This window comes from Juglans microcarpa x Juglans regia, chromosome 1S (assembly GCF_004785595.1).
Source record: "Juglans microcarpa x Juglans regia isolate MS1-56 chromosome 1S, Jm3101_v1.0, whole genome shotgun sequence".
Taxonomy (NCBI): domain Eukaryota; kingdom Viridiplantae; phylum Streptophyta; class Magnoliopsida; order Fagales; family Juglandaceae; genus Juglans; species Juglans microcarpa x Juglans regia.
In genome coordinates this window covers 20,845,644-20,866,406 of record NC_054595.1, presented here as the reverse complement: position 1 = coordinate 20,866,406, position 20,763 = coordinate 20,845,644, and the positions used below count along the sequence as shown (strand labels likewise).

The window sequence follows — 20,763 nt, the reverse complement described above, 5'->3', positions numbered from 1 at the left end:
ATGGGACATCCTTGCAGGTGGGGAAACATTGAGGCTAGTGGAGACGGGAAAACATCCCTGCAGGTGCAAGATAGGAAGCTTTGGAGGAAAATTTGGCATTTGAAAGTCCCAAAAGAAGGTTAAAATGTTTGCTCGGAAAGCTTGTAAAGATATTTTACCAACTCTTATGAGGCTTAGGAGGAGAAAGGTGGAGGTGGACTCTCTATGTTGTTTTTGCTTGGATAATGAGAAAGATATTACTCATGCTTTGTTAACTTGTCCTACTAACCAGATTGTTTGGCAGAAATTCTTTTCATTTTTTAACCTTCTTCACTCTTATCTCAATTTTATACAAGTTGTACGAAGGATTTTGATGCAAGGCAATGATGGAGAGTTAACTCTGTTTTTTGTCTTTTGTTGGAGCTCATGGTACAAAAGAAACAAAATGCAAATGGAGCAAAATCTAATACAACCTCTGCCAACAGTTGAGCATGCCATATCCCTTTGCAAAGCTTTTAATGATGTGCGAGTTATTATATCAGAGCAATAACTACGACAGATAATTAAGTGGCATGCTCCACCAGATGGGTTTCTTAAACTCAATGAGAGATAAAGATGAAATAATTTTGATGGCTGCAAGCACAACAAAGTTAGAGGTGGATGAGGTAGCAACAATTGATTTAGCTTTGCATTCCACTAGGCATTCCAAAATTGATCATTGAAAAATCCGTTTGAAAACCCGTTGACCCGAAATGCAGACCTGCGACCCGATTTCAGACCCGGCTGGAGGTTGAAGATGAATTCTCCTTCAGCCAAAACATTGCCCACGCGCAGCAAGTGGCGCGTGCGAGCTCGTGAACAGTATTTTTTCTCGTTTTCTTTTTCCAATATTTGTGTACTCGCCCTATTAATTCTTTATATATTTTTTGAAAAATTTTTGTAACATCATAAGACACTGTTTTATATTTTTTGAACATTATTTACACATTTTTTTAAGGGCTACAGTGTACTGTATATTATGATATTTTTTTTTATATATAGTGAATAGTCAGTATCTTATATGATCTGTGCGTATGTGTACTATCTCTTAACATGTTTTGGATGCATGTTAATATGGTGACTCGTTATAAGTATTTTGTATATATATGCTTTCTAAGATCATATTTAATTTTAGACATATCTGCTGTCTTATATACTTGATCTATTCACATTGTTTTTGTCTCACAATCATATTTGAACTCTAACTTTGATGGTATCAAGTTGATGATTATTATTATCATTTTGTGATTGTAATTCATAGGCATTCAGATTATCCTTGTTTTTCCATTAAGTAAAATTTTTGAAATATTAGTCGGTGGTAGCCGCCAAAGTGGCACACTCATTGATAAAAAAAAAAAAAAAAGTATATCTGTGTTTTCTAATTTATTGCACATAATATCTTATCCAAAGGTGTTATTGCGTGTGATATTTTAGAAAATTGTGTGAATTAGTTAATAAGATTGTATTAGTCTAGAAATTTCCTTCTGCCTAAAGGTGATGGTATTTCGAAACTGATTTGATTTTATTAATTAGTTTGTGATATATTTTAAGAGTACCTTATAGCATGTTGTCTAGTCAGCCCAAAGGTGACTTTACAATGATGCACCAAGACTCTTACTGTAATGAAGCTCATATGGTTCCGAGAACAAAAAAAAAAAAATTAAACGAAACCATAACAGTAAGGCTGCGGAAGCAGATGAAGAGAAAATAAAAGCCCAAACGGATTGAAGATTTACAATAAATAAATTCCACGAATTTTATTTTGAGTGATCGATTTGCATTGAGTAAAGAAAACCGAAAACATAACATCAAAACAACATCCTCGCATTCTTACGAAAAATTCTAATCTTAGCATGGTGTCTCTGATACCAAATGTAAAAACACGAAAATACATGCTAGAAACTAGAATTTGAATAGCAATATAGAATACGAAAATGGTGAGAATGTACCTGCGGAAGCCATGTTTGGAGAATGTAGATAGACAGATCTTCCCCTCCTTCCTCCTCACAAAAATATCAGCTATCAATAGGGCAAGTCAATGGACATCTGGAGAGGAGGAGGGACCTAGCCTCTTATAAAAGAAAACTTATGGAATCCTCCCATTAAGGACTCAAATTCTAATGGGTCTATAAGAATTCCAGAATAAAGACCATTGAGTTTCCAGGCCTACATACGTAATTTTACCACAATATAAATATGATATAATCCTATATTACTAAGGTGCAATAAACCCCAAATGATCATTCAACTTAATGGGATAAAACAAAATACCATTGTGAGCTATATATATATATGTCTAACCCGTTTTATAAAACATGTAATCAAATGAAACCCATATTTAAAATTATTCTAACATGTTTGGCAGAAATTCTTCCCATTTTTTAACCTTCTGCACTCTTATCTCAATTTTATACAAGTTGTACGAAGGATTTTGATGCAAGGCAATGATGGAGAGTTAACTCTGTTTTTTGTCCTTTGTTGGAGCTCATGGTACAAAAGAAACAAAACGCAAATGGAGCAAAATCTAATACAACCTCTGCCAGCAGTTGAGCATGCCATATCCCTTTGCAAAGCTTTTAATGATGTGCGAGTTGTTATATCAGAGCAATAACTACGACAGATAACTAAGTGGCATGCTCCACCAGATGGGTTTCTTAAACTCAATGAGAGATAAAGATGGAATAATTTTGATGGCTGCAAGCACAACAGAGTTAGAGGTGGATGAGGCAGCAACAATTGATTCAGCTTTGCATTCCACTAAGCATTTCAAAATTGATCATTGAAACTGATTGTCTTAGTGTGGTTTAGGAGTTGCAATCCCAAGAGGCCTCGTATGCTAGTGCTGGTCATTTGCCCGAGGACATCAAGCATTTATTTCTGCATTTTCAGGAAGTTCAAGTGGCACATGTCAATTGGTTAGGGAATGAGGTAGCTCATTCTTTAGCTAGATATGCTTGGAACATTGTGGACATTAATGTTTGGTGGGATCAAATCCCATCTTTTGCTCACCATTCTTTATGGTTTGATAACAATTGATGTATTGGAGTTTTAGTGTTTTAGTTGAATGAAGTTTCTATTTAAAAAAAAAAAAAAAAGTTATGGGATATCAATTATTTTCCCCCAAATTATTCAGAATAATATTAATTATTTTTCCCATATAATATATTTATGATATTAGTTATTTTTCCTCAAATTATATATATATATATATATATATGCTAATTCTTTCATTGTTAGTAAATATTTAGTTTCAAGTTATGGAAGTGATTTGATTTTGATTTTAGCCAAATTTCTTGTAGGATTCTTATTTATTTATGTATTTAATTTTCATATAATAATTTATATATATATTTTTTTAGAAAAACCATCATAATCTTGAATTTTGCAGTTATTTAAGTTCGGCTTGTGGGTTTCATAAAATACTTTCAAATTTTACTTTTAATCAATAATTTTCAGAGTTGTTTTCTTTGTGTTTTGGCTAAATCTCTTATCTTTTCTGTTTTGATTATCTATTGAAACTAATTGTCAGAATTAATCTAAATTATGTCCGACATTAATTGGTATCAGAGCTTAAGCATCTTTCCTAGGATTATATCTCATCAGTTTCAATGGCTGGTGGTCGTGGACAAGTTCCGAATGAGGAAGTCCTGTACCGTGATCGTAGCGTTTAGGAGGTGATGATTGAGGATTTGCAGAGACAGGTTGAAGAGTTAACCCGACATCTAGTGGTGCAAGATATTCGTGATCGTGAGATGGAAGATCACGATTTTGATTCCGATTCCAGTTTTGAGAATCCATATCATAGTCGTGCTCTATTTTGGGAGCACTGTAGTAGGGAGGAGCGTCTTGGGGACCTCAGTTTCAAAGTTGATTTACCAGAATTTTCTGGTACTCTTCAGGCTGAAAGTTTTTTGTTGATTTATTGCATGAGGTTGAGTGGATTTACTACTATGAGGAAGAAGAGTTTGAGGATGGACATTCTTCTATAGGATGAAACTCTATATCAATCTACAATATCATTCCTGATGAAGATAACGTAGTGGATGTGATAACCATTTTTTTTTTTTTTTATTGAAAACATAAAAAATTTGGAAAAGGAAAATGGTGGTGAACTTTTGAACTTTAAAGATCATGAAACAACTTTTGAGACAATTAACTATGTTAATTTTATTGGAGTTGAGGATTTTTTTTTTCAAATTCACTTGTGAGAAATATTTGTTTTTTGGATTTAAGATGTGGGAAATTAGAAACTTAATTTTGGAGTATAAGATGTTCAATATTATTTTATTTTAAGTTGATCAAATCAATTTTAGTTTTTCCATTATCATCGGGATGATACAGCAAAAAGAAAGAAATATTGATCTAATTGGACATCCAAAAGATTGAGGTAAGAAAGTTTAGAATTCGAGGGCGAATTTTCTCCAACCCGGTGAGAATTGAGCAAACTCAAATTGATATGGGGTATAAGTTATTTTTCCCAAAATCACATTAGAATAATATCAGTTATTTTCTCCAAAATCATATATTTATGATATTAGTTATTTTTTTCCAAATCATATATTTATACTCATTCTTGCATTGTTCATATATATTTAGTTTCAAGTTATTGAAGTTATTTTGATTTTGATTTTGGCCAAATTTCATATAGGATTATTGTTTATTAATTTTCGTACAATAATTTATATTTTCCATTTTTTGGAAAAACCATCATAATTTCAAATTTTGCAACTGTTTAAATCTGGTTTGTGAGCTTCATAAAATAATTTTGAATTTTACATTTAATTAATAATTTTCAGAGTTGTTTTCTCTGTATTTTGGGCAAATATCTTGTCTTGATTATCTATTGAAACTAGCCCCCATAATTAATCTAAATTTTGTCCCGCATCAATGGGTAAACTCTCCATCCATGCTATTGGCCAAGGTTGATAAAGCAAATCCCTTGGAATTAATCAGTTTCTAACCAAGGAGTACTTGTATATTTGAGATTTGTCTATGCGCTAATACTATACCATACTTAATTGATTACTTCTTTATATATTATTTAACCATTTTATTATATTTTTTAGATTTCATAAATACTAAAGTTTTTATTGTCAACAAGACTTGAGGAGAAAAAAAGCAACAAATTTGTTTCATATTAATTTTTGTTTGTATAGTCATAAAGCAAACAATTTGTTAAAATCTATAGATAAATACACAAGTTTTGATTACATTTCTCAGAATCAAAATGATAATTAGTCATGCAATTATGCATCTATTAAGATTACGTTTGAGTGCTGAGGTAATCTTAAATGATCTAAGTTGATCTTTATTCAAGTCGAAACACAGTGTGCACGTATTTTATGTTTAGGACGAGTAATGACGCTGGATGATTATTACGTGTAGGCATTCCACTCCAATAGGGTAAAAAACTTCATGACCGGTTAATGCTCATTTCACTACAAAATGGGTTTTTCTGCTAAAAAACTGCCTACTTATTCTAGGTGATATGAATTAAGATATTTTTCCAATTTTCTGACCGAGTTGGATGGTCCAATTTTGAGTATAGACCTCTCACATGAACATTTTTAATGCTGCAAGCGTCTACTTCTGTATATTAGACCATCCTCCATTTGGGTCAATAAGTTGGAGAGAATCTCAATTGGAGCTTTCATCACCTGAAAATCCCTCAATAGCAGAAGAGTTTAAAAGGAGATCATCAGCAGCTGCACTATACATTAACCTATGGCTTTGAATCTCAATAGCCATGAGTAAAAGTTGATGGATTTTTTGGGAAGAGAAATGAGGGCAAATAAAAATTAGAACAGGATACGATTAGTTTCAGGTTCCAAAAGAAGTTCTTTCATTTATTTTTTTTTATTTTTCTAGGAAAAAAGGAGAAAAGAGTATGGAATCTCAGACCATGATAGCTAAAAGTGACCCTACTGTGACTCCTTATAAAACTTTACCAAAGCTACTGTGACTGAGATCTGCACATTACATGAAAAGGATTACACAAATATACACCTCCAGTTCTCTCCTAAAGAGCCCGGGTGCGATTACATTAAGAATACAGAGGAACTTTGGTGGCTCTACATATGTGTTCCTGTTCATAAGTGTATAGGGAAATCCAACCTTGGTCGCTGAAAATATTAGCTGTTGTTTTCTTGAGCTAAAGGGGGAGAGGAAGGAGCAATGTCAGCCCCACCAGAAGTATAAGACTTGGTATACGAACGTGCCACCTCTAACATCACTTCCACCTCTTTCTTGTACTACATTAAGGGCATGTAAAAAATTTGTATAAATATCAAAATGACATATTATCTATCAGCTACGGTTAAAATCCATCCACTTTTTGAAAGACAATACACAATTAAGAGCAATCAGGAAAACCCAATAGAGAACAACACTTCAATCAAATATGTACCAACCTCGTTGATAGCCCCTGCCTTAATTTTGGATTGCATCACACACCATTTCTTAAAGTGAGCGCCTGCCCAAATTACCACCAATTCTATTAAAAACTAACTTCCTGAATAGGGGGAAAAACACTTTGTGTTGAACGAAGTGATAGGAAACTAGAAGCATTTAAATCTTGCCACAGTATGTTACAACATTTGCAAATTAATGTCAAACGCATATGCACAGCTACATGTTGATCTATCAGAATATTTTACAAAGAAATCATAATGATGTGAGCTGGTTGACTAGTTGAAATCATAAAGGGCTTGATCAAATCTAACTACTGTACAATTATGACGTTGCACTCCATGCCCTGTGAGTGCACAGCCACCACATATCCATGGCATAAGGCAGCCAGTAGAGGCTGACTGAGATGCCACTTAATCAACTTCAATTAAAAACAATACATTGAACCATGGTACACTCTTAACACCCACACTTAATATAGCTGCTTACAACTCCACATAAAACTATAACCTCACCTATGCGAACTAGGCTATGGATGACGGTTGCATGAGAAATTGGAATGAGAGCAAGGATCACCCTTTTTTACTCCTTGGTAAGTCCATATACCTTAAAAGGGGAACTATAGGGCTTAGGCTTATATATAAATTTGATATTAGAAGTAGCATTTAGTCAATATGGGCTTAGATTTATCCAAGATTTAATATTATCTTTAAACTTTCTATATTGGCTTTTAGAATAAATAGATAGGGAATCAAAAGAAGGATATTTCCAAAACAACAAAATTATTGAATCGAAAGCATATCATATTTTGAACTCAATGATCCTACATCAAGGTTGGCTAAGGTAGCAAGGAACTATAAGACAAGACTCATCTCACCTTACATACTTCAGTTGCAAAATTATCACAAAACGCAGATCAATGTCAGTGAAAGAGATAAATGAGAGGCAATCCAATACTTACCCACTTTTATATCTATATTACTTGAGTTTTCAACATTTGTCTCCAAACACCATCTACAGTGGACCTGAAGCAACTCCAACAAAATTAATGTCCCATATAAAGCAGTGAAAGAATGGTAGCAAATAAATCAATCAAAAGTTTCCTTTGCAAATCAAAACTTTATTAATCTGACCAAAAAAATGATGTCTACTTGTTAAAAATTTCAATGGTCAATGCCCCTGGTCTACTGTCAAGTAATTGTCAAGGAATAAATCTAAACTATCAACTAATACCAAGTTTGCTATCCAGCCTTTTGTGTCAAATTCATAGCTTGTCACACACAAGTTGTAGATGGCCAACGATCAAAATGATCTAATTTCAACCAAAGAACCGAACTTACAACTGAAACAAAAATCTTCTATTGCTACAAATATTCCATAATCTGTATCCCCCATCCTCCATCTATCAAGCCTTATTTATCAATAAAACAATTCTAGGCCACCAAAACGAGTAGCAGAAAAGAAATAATAAGCACGAATAGGATATATTGAATACTCCCAAATCCAGACAGGAATAGGTCTATGGTGAATTGAAAAGATGTAAATATGAATTTATAACTGTACCTCATGGCAGCAGAAAAAACAAAGACTTGTGGAATTAACCATTAGCTCTTTTATTTTCTTAAAAATGAAATTGTCTTGATGAGGAAACAACATAAACAACTGAAAAACAAAATTCTTGTGTAGGTCTACTTCCCCTTCAGATAATAAATCCCATTTGTAGGAGTAATTGTAAAATTGGCCTTTATCAAAAGAAAGCTCTTTCAACAGTATGTCACTGCAGCATACCGTGAGGAAACAACCGAATCAGACATTGGTTGCAGTTGCTACAACTTCTGGTTGACATGCCCAATAGAATTTTTTAGCAAATGTTAGATATATGACAACTCTAAAAATATTCATCGACAATAGAACTGCAAGGATACCCTCCCCCAAATAAACTCAATAAAAATTGCATGATGAGGCAGAAAAAAGGGTGGTCAAGTTAAAACCAAAACTCATTAGATTTCAAGAGTACAAAAATGCTATACATTTTTTTTTTTGATAAGTAATCGATAATATTATTAATAGAGATAGGCAAATCTCAAGTACACAAGATGGTATACAAGAGATAAGACCTATCTAGGTCGAAGTAATGGAAGCTAGAAAGTCATGAAAATTCAGGCCATTAAAATTTAAAGCTATGGCCCATAGAAATAAAGTATGGAAAAATAAAGTTCTAAGTTCCTCTGGTGACCACTCCTTGTTTTCGAAAGTCTGATTGTTGCGCTCTTGCCATATACACCAAATAATATAGATCAGGATCATCTTCCACATAGTCTTGATTTGTAGGACTCCTCTCAGAAGTGTCCAGCTAGCCAATAGATTGACCATAGTTGCAGGCATAACAAAGGATAACTCTACTCAGCTAAACACTTCAACCCACAAGGCTCTAGTTGTCTCGCAATGTAACAAGAAGTGTTCCACTGTCTCGCCGGATCTCTTGCACATGCAACACCAGCCTAATATAACTATCCGCCGTTTCCTCAGGTTGTCGGTAGTCAGGATCTTCCCCAAAACTGCTGTCCATGTAAAGAAGATCGCTTTCGGAGGCGCCTTATTCCTCCAAATTCTCCTCCACGGGAACTGAGTATTTGAGGCTCGGGTAAGGGACTTGAAGGATCGAACCGAGAAAATGTCCTTACCCGCAAGAGTCCACCACAGCCTATCGGCTTGCTGTCTATTCGGCTTCATAGAATATAATAGGCTGAAGAAAGCCTCAAAAATGTCTACTTCCAATCTTGTGCCGCTCTACTAAACGTGACATTCCACTGCACTTGGTCTCCTGATCGAAGCATGAGGTCTTCTACTGAAGCTTCTTGATTACGGGCCTCATTCCCGCACCATATGTCCCTCCAAAACTCACTTCGTGACCATCCCCCCCCCCCCCCCCCCCCCCCCCCCCCCCAAAAAAAAAAAAAAACACCAATTTAGAATGGCTATTAAAATCCCCCCACCCATGCCTAATGTGTATCCAAACCCCCACACCATTGGCCCCATTTACCTCTTCAGTGCACCAGCCACCCCACAAGCTTCCATATTTGCAATCAACCACTAGTTTCCATAGGGCTTGTGGTTCCGTGTTATACCTCCATCGCCACTTCTCAAGTAGGGCCGATTGAATGTTCTCAAGTTTTTTATACCCAACCCACTTGACGAGACTGGTCTACACACCTTATCCCAGCTGACCAGGTGAAATTTGAATTCATCCTCTATACCACTCCATAAGAAATCACGATACAGTTTATCAATCCGAGCCGCTACATGAGCAGTCAATTGAAAGGGTACTCTTGAAACATAAGAAGTAGGTAGGTAAGTTAGAAAGGGTACTCTTGATGAGAGTCAACGGACCACCCTTCGACAAATACAATTTCTTCCACCCTTCCAATTTCCTTCCTATCTTCTCAATAACTGAATCCCAAACGAATGAGGCCCTTGCGGTAGCCCCCAAAGGCAATCCCAAATAGGAAATGAGAAGAGAAGCTACCTTACACCCAAGTATACTAGCTAGTTGCCGAGTATTACTCACGTCCCCACTTGGCACTAACTCTGACTTTTTGAAATTCACCTTCAAGCCTGATGCTGCTTTGAAACATAATAACAAAACCTTCAATGCCCTCAACTGGTTTCGATCTGCCTCACAGAATAGGAGCGTGTCATCTGCAAAAAGTAAATGAGACAAAGTAATAATGCCCCTATTGGGGTCACCAATCGGAAATCCAGCCACAAACCCATGCGTAACCACCGCCGATATCATCCTACTCAAGGCCTCCGTAATGATAACAAAGAGAAGTGGGGACAAAGGATCTCCTTACCTTAGACATCGAGAGCTGCTAAAGAAGCCAGTAGGGCAACCATTAATCAAGATTGAGAATCTTGTCGTTGAGATGCACCAACTGATCCAAGTACGCCATCTAACCCCAAAGCCGCATCTCCCCAACAAATATAGGAGGAAGTCCCAGTTTACATGGTCGTATGCCTTCTCCATATCTAATTTGCAAATAATCTCTGTAGAGCTAGCCTTTAATTTCCTTTCCAGGCCCTCATTCTCTATAAGGACTGAATTAAGAATTTGTCGCCCCCTAACAAACGCATTTTGTGGCTTCGTAATGATCTTACCCAAAACCTCCCATAATCTGTTGGCAAGCACTTTGGAGATAATTTTATACACCCCATTCACAAGGCTAATGGGTCGAAAATCCTTAACTTCCGACGCTCCAATCTTCTTCGGGATTAGCGCAATAAAAGTAGCATTTAGGCTTTTCTCAAACTTTTCAGCCAAGGATACTTCTTGAAACACATTCATAACGTTCTCCTTCACTACCTCCCAACATGATTGGAAAAAATCCATCTGGACCTGGGGCTTTATCTTTACTTATCGTCTCACTACATCATACATTTCATCCTCTTCAAAAGGCCTCTCCAACCAAGACGCTGCCTGAGGCTCAATAGTATCAAAACCAAGACCATCCAGCTTTGGCCTCCATCTCTCACGTTCTGTAAGCAGTTGTTCATAAAAATCCACCACATGGTCCCGAATCAAAGGTGCCTCCTTGCACTCCATACTATTAATATTAAGCATTTCAATGGTATTATTTCTTCTATGAATGGAAGAAATTTGTGCTCCAGTCCCCTTCTTTCAACCACAATGCTTTCGACTTCTGGCGCTAAGAAATCTCCTCCAAAGATAATACTCTTTCCAATTCTGAAACCAACTCTGCCTTCCGCAATAGCTCTTCCAGTGAAAGGACTCTAGCCTCAAGTATCCTCTCAAACTGTTGCAACTCCTCCACCATGAATTCCTTTCGCTCCCCTATATCTCCGAAGGACTGAGAATTCCAAAGCTTAAGATCATTTTTCAAGGCTTTTAATTTATAGGCTAGGATATATAAGGGGTTACCGTGAAACTTGTAAGAAGACCACCATTGCCTAACCTTATCCACAAAGTCTTCACTTTTTAGCCACAAGTTTTCGAACTTGAAGTATCGGCGCCTACTTTGAATGCCACCACAATCCAACAAGATAAGAAAATGATCTGAGCAAAGACGTGGCAGCCTCTTTTGGCACACCTCCGAATAAGTCCGATGAGATTAGAAATCTGTCCAGCCGGGACCATGTCTGATTATTCGACCAAGTAAAAGAGCCCCCCAAGAGAGAAATGTCCAATAGCTTTAAATCAAAGATGCAATTTGAAAACTCTATCACTACTGGGCGTGTCCTATTGTCTCCAGATCGTTCACTAGGGAATTTGATGACATTGAAATCCCCTCCTATATACCATGGAAGTTCCCACCGGTTATGTAACCCAACAAGTTCCTCCCATAAGAATCTTCTATCGTTGTCTACATTTGGACCGTATAAACCTGCAAAAGCCCACATAAAATTATTTGCCACACTCTTAAAAGAACATGCCACTGTATACTCCCCCACAATCTCATCCATTTTCTCCACAACTCTTTTATCCCACATCACTAGGATTCCACCCGAAGCCCCATTCGATGCAAGATAAACCCAATCCGCATAAGTACAACTCCAAACACCTCGAACTATCCTCCTAGAACAGATTTCAACTTGGTTTCTTGTAAACATACTATGTCTGCCATCCATTCCCGCAACAAATTTTTTATAAGTAGTCGCTTATTTGCCTCATTCAACCCGCAGGCATTCTAAGACAAATTTTTTGGCTTCATAATGGAGAGGCAAGCCCCTTCCCCTTGGATCTTTCACGACTTGAGCTTCCTTCATAATTCATCGACTAAGTTAAGCGCTTGAGATCATGCTGCTTTTTAGACCCTGATTTCTTTGCCTGTGAATGACCCGCTTCAATGGCAGTAAGTAAAGCCAAAACCTGTTCTTCAAAACCCACACATTCCATTTCGACGTAGTATTGCATTTCCTTCACCTTTTGGAGCACCCAATCCGACACATTGGATTCATTTGGTAGCATACAATTCAACAGGATAGGTTCGCTCCCCTTCACTGGGGACCCAGTGCATAGTAGGTGTCACCCCCCTCTCTTCCTCCCCGAATAACTTTCTACCCTCCCATTCAACCACAGCGTTACTAGTGGAAAACCGAGTCTCAGGGACCATCGTTTCCTAACTGCCAAGCCTATGAGAGAGCCCATCATCAACCACCTCCACCCTGACCCTTGCAACAGCTCGAAAGATCCCCTCGCAAGCTTCAGAGCAAGCCCTTCCCTGAGCCGCAGTAGCGCACACGGTTGGGAGATCTCCACCAGATTGTTTTCCCGTGTGTTTTCTGGGAGCCCACCCATCACAAGCATCTCTTCGATGGGAGAGGCCTTGATTCTCGGAGCCCCCACTGTTGGGAATGCGACCGCTGGTGGTCTAGACGACGTTGATGTTGTAGTCGAAACACCGACATCCTCTCTCGAACTAATCTGTGATGGACTCGGCACATCAGAGGCAAGAGGGGCATGAAAAGGGTTAGATCCCGCGCCTTGTTGCTCTGCAAGTGCAGTCTCCGACTGCATAGCCCCATTCAGTGGTACCGCAGCCTTCGCTAGGGCCCCCTGGCTCTTCGCCGGCAATGGTGGTTGATACCCACTAGTCGATGGGCCTGAGGCATACGAGTTGCGTCTCCTCCAAACAGACCCCAACAGATGATGGGTGTTCTGTTTGCCCATGAGTTGAGGCCCAGTGCTTGGGCCCATCTCTATTATTTCTTTCCCTTTGCTTACCACAGACGGCCCATTCGTCTTATCCTGGCCCATTTGCCTTACCACAGACAACCCATTTGGCCTACCCTGCCTTTATCTTTAATTGGCCCATCATCTAGGCCCAAGCCCACCCCCCACCCCCCAGGCCCAAGCCCACCCCCACCCCTTTTTCCTCCTCAACACACCGTATCAACTAGCTTATATTACACTACAATTCCCCCACTTGACTCTGCATCTCCATCATTGCCTGAAGGACCAATTCCATATTTAGACCGACAGCTCCACTGCCACCACCCACAAGTCTCTGGGCCCCTACAAAAGTGACGACGCTTCCTGATTAATGTTAGGGACTTCGGTCAAGTCCATAAACTTTAAGGATCCTCTAGCTTGCTTTGCCTTGTGATGACAGAATGTCTCTTGCTAACTTACTTGGCCTTGAATGAATTATGGCAATGGAGGGTTCCTAGGTTGATGGAGGTATGGTATTTAGTGATGAAATTGATGATGATGATGAGTTGGGATGATCTAAGTGATGAATTTGTGTGTTTGATGCAGTGTGGCATGGTTTGATGATGATCCTTGGTGTTGGCGTCACTTGGGTGGTGATTAGGGTTGGTATGGTGAAGTGAGGCTAGGGTTTGGATGGCAGCTAAGGGGAATTTCGAAATTGGAGGGGATGGATTAGGGCTAGAGTGTTTCGGCTATGTCAAGAAAGGGATGGAAATTATGGTTTGAATTGGTCTAGGGTAATTCCTAAATTTATGGATTTGGAGATGGAAGATAGGGTTTGGATGATGGATAAGGTGGCTAGGGTTTGATCCTAAATGATAAGATGGATGAGAGTTGTTAGGATTTGAGGTTTGAATAAGGGTAAGGGGTGTATTTCGAATTTTGAGGGATTGGAAGATGGATTAGGGTTTTGACTAGGTCAAAAGATGATCCTGAAATATAGGAATTGTAAAAGGAGGCTAGGGTTAGGATTCCTAAAATTTAGGAAATCCTTATGGAAGGCTAAGGTTTCGGCAAAGGCACTTTGGATGGATGGAGGCTATGTTTTAGGAATGGGTTTAACGTAGGGAATCAAAGGATATGAAATATGAAGCTTGGAGTATGTTTGGTATATGAGAAAATGCAAGAAAATATAAGAACAAACTAAAAAATATATGAACAAACAATGGATAATTTGGGTATTGAATGGAAAATAATCATAAGATAGAGATATAAAGGAAATCACACCTATTCACGGATTGCAAGCTGATGAAAATACTAAGATAGATAAATGGAACAACACCTATTCATGAATTGCAAGGTGATGTTCCTCTCTTTGGGATTCACGAATTGCACCCAAGTAGCCCAAGTGCAAAAGCACTGAAAGGATCTCAAGCACAATCAAACTGTCCACAATGAAATTGCCAAAAGATGTAAATGAAATGTCTAAATGTCTTATTTAAAGTAATAATATAAGTGAAAAACTCTAAAAGGCCCCCTTGTAAAATAGGTCTTGCATGGGACCTATGATGGCCCGTGGCATGTGTTGGCCCTTGGTGGCCTAGGCTGGCTCATGGCAGCGCCATAGCATGCCTGTGGGGCTGTCCTGAGGGGCTGTCCCGAGCATGCCATGGTAGGGGCCATGGCATGCCTGTGGGGCTACTGTGGTGCTGTCAGGGCTTGTCAGTGACAATGTCAAGGCATGACCCATGGGGCTGTCAAGGCTTGTTAGCGCCAGTGTCAAGGCATGGGCTGTGGGGCTGTCTAGCTTTGTCAGTGACAGTGTTAAGGCATCAGCCATGGGCCCGTCAAGGCTTATCATGGCATGGTTGGTAGTATGGTCGTGGGCCACTAAACTTGGGATTTTGACACTGTTGTAGCGGTGCAGCTCCTCTCAATCGAGCCGAAGTGCTAGACCTAGCATCCAGCCTGATAGGTTGATGGGACAGGTCTCAAGCCCTCGGTTGTTGGAGAGCCTCCATGTACGATCGGGTAGAAGATTGAGCTACCTTCATCGCTGGCGGTGTCGACCCAAAGGAGCCACCTTCTCGTCCAACCTCCCTCAAAACCTCCGCCAGCTTCCTCCATCCCATTCTGTCCCTGTCTTTAGGTATAAAGATGCAGTTATGGCGACCATCCCTTCCGTACTCCACCAGTGCCATGAACGCGCCCTGAAAGTTTGAGCACCTCTGTGCTATAAAGCCCCTATCACCTTCCCGATGCAACTCCTTTCTCCCAACCTTCAAACAATCTTCCAAAGCTTTAGTGAACTAGCATGCTGTGGCTAACTCCAACTCATATTTTTCACAAACTTTCACCCTCTTTCAGAAAGGAGCACCCTACGGCCATCCCTTGACACCTCAAATGACTTTAATTCTATAACAACAGCTTTCGAAAGACCCATATTCCTTCCCGTACGAGCAAAATCTCATGATCAAACGCCCACGATCACCATTGGAACGAGTTACGATTTGAAAAATTGTATGGCAGGAAATTGTGCAAAAATGCTATACATAGATGAGAATCAACAAGCAAATGAAGAATTCATCTCGGAAAAATTGTGATCTCTCACACAAGTACAAGGATTTTGGCTTGAAATTTATGATGCAGTAGGTAAGGAATTGATGCACCAATGCACATAATTTCAAGGCAATCAGACTAGTTAATTAGAAGAAAATGGATATAAACTAAGGCTAGAGATAAAAAAATTTTCCAGAAAAAATGGCACATCTCTTCAGATACTAGGCAGAGTTTTATGTCAACAGTCAGAACAAACTTGAGAATAAAAAATTTAACGGAAATGGAGGCCTAACAAATAACAGGGCAGAAAAAGTTCATCTGAGCACTAGAACGACTACTGAAAAGCCAGATCTTGAACAACGAGGTTTTACTGTTTCACAGATCAAATATTTGTAAAAATCCTGATAAATCGCAAGTGATGTAAACTCCACATGGTGTGAAAACACTGCAGTTAGATGCCAACAAGATCAACTAATAGATTCAAACTAGACCACGGTAAATATGCAGAACCATGGAGTGATTTTCAACCATGCCAATAAAGATCATATTCACACACATCAATAACACAAATCCAAAAGAATTATAATATTCTTTTAATAAATTAAAGGACTTATAATGAGGAGGGAAGGCTCAATTGGTTTAACGAAATAAGTAATATTTGACGCTGACAACCAGCTATTTAGTTTTAAGATGCCTTGGTTTCAAAACGAAGGTTCTCCTTTGTGTACCAGTTTGCGTTTATGTGATACCCCATTCTAACAAGTGATAAGGGTAGGTGGTGTATGAGATTCCACATTACTTGAAAAGAAGAAGTTCTAGCTCTTTATAATATTCCAATGAGACTTCAATTGTATCATTGACTAGTCCTTTTGGACTATAGACTGGGTGGCTTGGGCCTTCTATTGGGGCGTTACAAATAGTGTTAGAGCCTATCCCAGCCAGAAATGTAGGACTTAAGCCTTGTCAACTATGACAAAATGGCTAGAAGAGGACGTCGGAAATATAAGGGAGGGAGATTGTGATACCCCATTCTGATAAGTGATAAGGGTAGGTGGTGTATGAGATCCCACGTTGCTTGGGAATGAGAAGTTCTAGTTCTTTATAATGTTCCAATGGGACTCCAATTGTATCATTGACTAGTCTTTTTGGAGTATAGGCCATGTGCTTGTGCCTTCCATTGGGGCGTTATAGTTTAGACCTGTTGCTCCATATTTCATTTTGTTTAATCAAAGAATATGAAATCTAGTAGTCTTCTTGTTGGCCCCAAGGTTTCAAGTATCATATAATTCCATAGTTGCATATGGATTTTGATGACAACAAATAAGTTCAAGCATAAAGGAGTCTCAAGTTGATCACATCATGAAGTGTTAAAGATCAAAGATATAAAAAAATAAAGGATGAGCAAGAAATGAACAAGTCTACCAATGAAGCTCTAAGAAAATCTTTTTGTACATCACTTGCTTATTTAAAAAGTTTCAAGGCTAATAAATATTTTTTAAGAACTCATGAAAAATCAATTTGCATTTTTTTTCACAGGCATTATATGTTTGAAAAATGATTGATGTCTTTTTACACGTGCTGATATGTTTGAAAGTTTGAAAATTTGATATTTAAAAAATGATTGACCTTTTTTTTTTTTTAAAATGCATAATATATTTGAAAAATCTGAAAAGTGAATGATGTTGTTTTTTACATTTGTTAAATAGAAATAAGCTTTTAAATTTGAATGGAAGTCGCTCATCTATAAAATAGCGCATTTGAGATCTTCTAATGACACAACAATTACAAGCTTTTCAACACTCGTTCATCAAAGAGAAATGATAGTTGCAGTCGTGAGTGCGCAAGCGCCGTGCAATCACTTTGAAAAAAATGAATAGATATGAGATTCACATTACTCTTCATCAAAAGCTCTCATTCTATCATCATAGCTCAATCACCAATTTTCTCAGCAATAGCTCAATCAAAACCTATGGTACCAGGGTTGCTAGAAGAAGATTGTTGAGCTATTGCTAAAAGAGTAAGCATGCAGATTGATTATAGATATGCAAAGAAGAAGATTAAATGTGAATTGGATATGCACAAGATTGTCTTTTAAAGAAAAACATGAGCACATATCAGTGTTAAGACAAAAATGTCATATCTCTTCACATCTCACTTGGTCGACAATTACAAGATAGATAGACTCATTTTGTCAAAAGTTGTTTTGCTAGACCAGCAGGATTAAATCCAACTTGTCACCGCATTTTTTTTTATCTTCTAAAAAAATATTATTTTTCTCCTAAATGCTTGCCATTATCCGCTCATGTATGCCATAAATTTAAGTTCTCTCTCTTTCCAGTTTGTCAACTTTTTCAACTCCTTGTTTTCTTGTTTTAGCTTTCTATTCTTTGTCTTTATCAATAAGCATTTAACACAATTCCGAAATTTGAATGTTATGCTGATCAATCTCACTCACTCTCGCTTGTAATCTCCGAGACAATGCCGTAATATTGAGCACTGAGAATCCTTGATTCTGTAATGACCTCAAAATAAATCCTGTAAATCAAATGTTTTTCTATTCCTATCATATTGTTAATAGTCTTGGTAGAGAAAATTGGTGGTTGAGGAGTGAAGGGTTCCTTATTCAAATCAGGAAAATTATTGGAAGAAAATTGTTTGGTCGTAAAAATTGTTTTGGATAAAAAAAACTAAGTCGAAGAACAAGGTGAATTTTTTTTTTTCTTCTGTGAGAATCTAATAGGTAAGGATGATCCTTTTAAAAGCAAAAATTCAAAGATTTCAAATCTTCACAAAATCTTTGTTGTAAAAAATATCAAGAGGATTTGAACCTTTCAAAACTGAGTCGACAAAGCTAGCCTCATAGCTTTGCAGTGCTTGTCTGGAACAGAACAACTCCAATTATTCAACTCCATGCGGTTTACTCGAATGCAATCTTCAGCAGTTTCTAGCCAAAATTACAACTTCCCTTTATGATGCCAAAACGGGAAAAAGTTTATAAATGCTTGGTTTAATGTTCCTTGAACTATTATTAATGCTGCATTCATGCACTTTTGGTTGCTATTAGACTTGATATATATACCTATTGCTTTAGAATCTATTCTCAAGGGGAACTTAATCATTATTACTGATATCAAGTTTTTATCAATTAAACTATTATTAATGCTTATGCATTCATGCACTTGTGGTTGTTATTAAACTTGATATATATACCTATTGCTTGAGGAACTAACGCATATTCTTAGGGGAAGCTTAATTACTATTTCTAATATCAAGGTTTTAATAAGTCTTTGTCATCATAAAAAGGGGAGATTGTAGACCCCAAGGTTTTGAGCATCATATAATTCCATAATTGCTTATGGATTTTGATGACCACAAACAAGTTCAAACATAAAGGAGTCTCAAATTGATCACATCATGAAGTGTTATAGCCCAAAGACATCAACAAGTCAAGGATGAACAAGAAATGAACAAGTATACCAATGAAGCTATAAGAATATCTTTCTCTACATCCCTTACTAATTTGAAATGGTCTTAAGGCTCAAAAATGTTTTTTAAGAACTCATGAAAAATCAATTTGCATTTTTTTTCACACGTGCATGATATGCTTGGAAGTTTGAAAATTTGAAAACTGATTGATGTCCTTTTAAACATGTGCAAGATATATTTTGAGTGTTTAAAAATTTGAAACTTGAAAAATAATTGATGTCATTTTTATGCACGATGTGTTTGAAAATCTTGAAAACTAAATGATGCTGTTTATTTTTTTATAAGTGGTAAAAGATGATGCTTTTACATTTGTTAAATAGAAATAAGGTTTTAAATTTAAATAGGAAATCTCTCATATATTTTTAAAATAGCTCATTCAGGATCTCCTAAGACAATAATTACAAGCTTTTCAACACTCATTCATCAAAAGCTCTCATTCTTTCTTTTCTAGTATTCTTTTATTTTTTCCCTAGCATTCTTTTCTAACCTTACCACTTATTCATTTTGAGAGAGAGATAATTTTCACCGTATTATTTCATTTGAGTGAAGAGTGTACTTTGTTAACCTACCCACTATCAGATTTTGTGTAACCGTAAAAGTAGGGCTGTAAAAAAAAACCGGGAAACCACTGAACCGGACCGGTCCGGTACCCGTTCCTATTTAGCAAAACCGGTTCAGTTTTTAGACCAGTACATATATATTATTTTTAAATTTTTATATTATATATAAATTTTTATATTTTATTATATGTATTATATGCCAAATTGTTAATTAATATAACATAAAATTAATATAACATTAATATAACATAAAATGAGGGATATGGGTCAATCACTTGCTAAATTTTTGTTGGAGTATGATTTAGGTGCCGTTTGGATATTGAGTTGAGATGAAAGTTGAAAGTTGAATAAAATATTGTTAGAATATTATTATTGTTTTGGGATTTGAAAATGTTGAATTGTTTATTATATTTTGTGTGGAAATTTGGAAAAGTTGTAATGATGAGATGAGATGAAACACTATCACTATACAAATGAGGCCTTAGTTTATCCGTAAAATCGGAAAAACCGGAAGTTCCAATTTCGGTGGTGAATCAGTCTGGTATCGGTTCTTAAATTTCCAAAACCGGTGTATACCGGTTTTGTTCTAAAAAATGTCCAAAACCGACCCATTACCCCCTACGTAAAAGGGTGTGTATAACCCTTGTGTGTAGTAGGAGCTCTACACATGGAAACAACTAAATCACCACTCTTAAAGTGATTGCAAGTGTAGAAGGTGTTCTACACGAACTCCTTGAAGCATTATTGCTCAAATGTGTAATAGGTTTCTATCTCCATCTGAAAAAAGTTGAATAGTGAATTTGAGAATCCTCAAGGGCTAGCTTGAGGCAATGATGTAGGCAGTGAGGCTACTCATTAAAATACCGAGTCTGCATCTCTGACCCTTACCCTTACTCCTTACATTTACTACTGGTTAGTATTTTTGAGAATATAGATTCAAACTACACAAAATCTTAATTACCTCAAAGTAGGACCCGAAAGGAACATCATGTGCATGTTGAACAGTCTCAAACACCTAAAAGAAAGGGAAACTCTCATCATAGTTAATAAATTAAAAAAAAT

General features: G+C 37.2%; 1 protein-coding gene across 3 annotated transcripts in view; it reads right to left on the bottom strand.

Annotated features, from left to right (window-relative positions):
- Positions 1-5,848: 5,848 nt before the first annotated feature.
- LOC121246906 (BAG-associated GRAM protein 1-like) overlaps positions 5,849-20,763 on the bottom strand; it is a 33,509-nt gene continuing 18,594 nt past the window's right edge. For 2 of the 3 annotated variants that reach the window (XM_041145223.1, XM_041145224.1), the window contains exons 15-18: positions 20,663-20,716; positions 7,388-7,451; positions 6,429-6,490; positions 5,849-6,269 (exon numbers count right to left, since the gene is read on the bottom strand). In XM_041145223.1, coding sequence (XP_041001157.1) covers positions 6,150-6,269; positions 6,429-6,490; positions 7,388-7,451; positions 20,663-20,716 — 300 coding nt within the window. In that variant the 3' untranslated portion in view covers positions 5,849-6,149. Of the gene's footprint in view, positions 6,270-6,428; positions 6,491-7,387; positions 7,452-15,052; positions 15,475-20,662; positions 20,717-20,763 lie in introns of those variants that run through there. The other variant, XR_005937186.1, reaches the window with a different exon arrangement.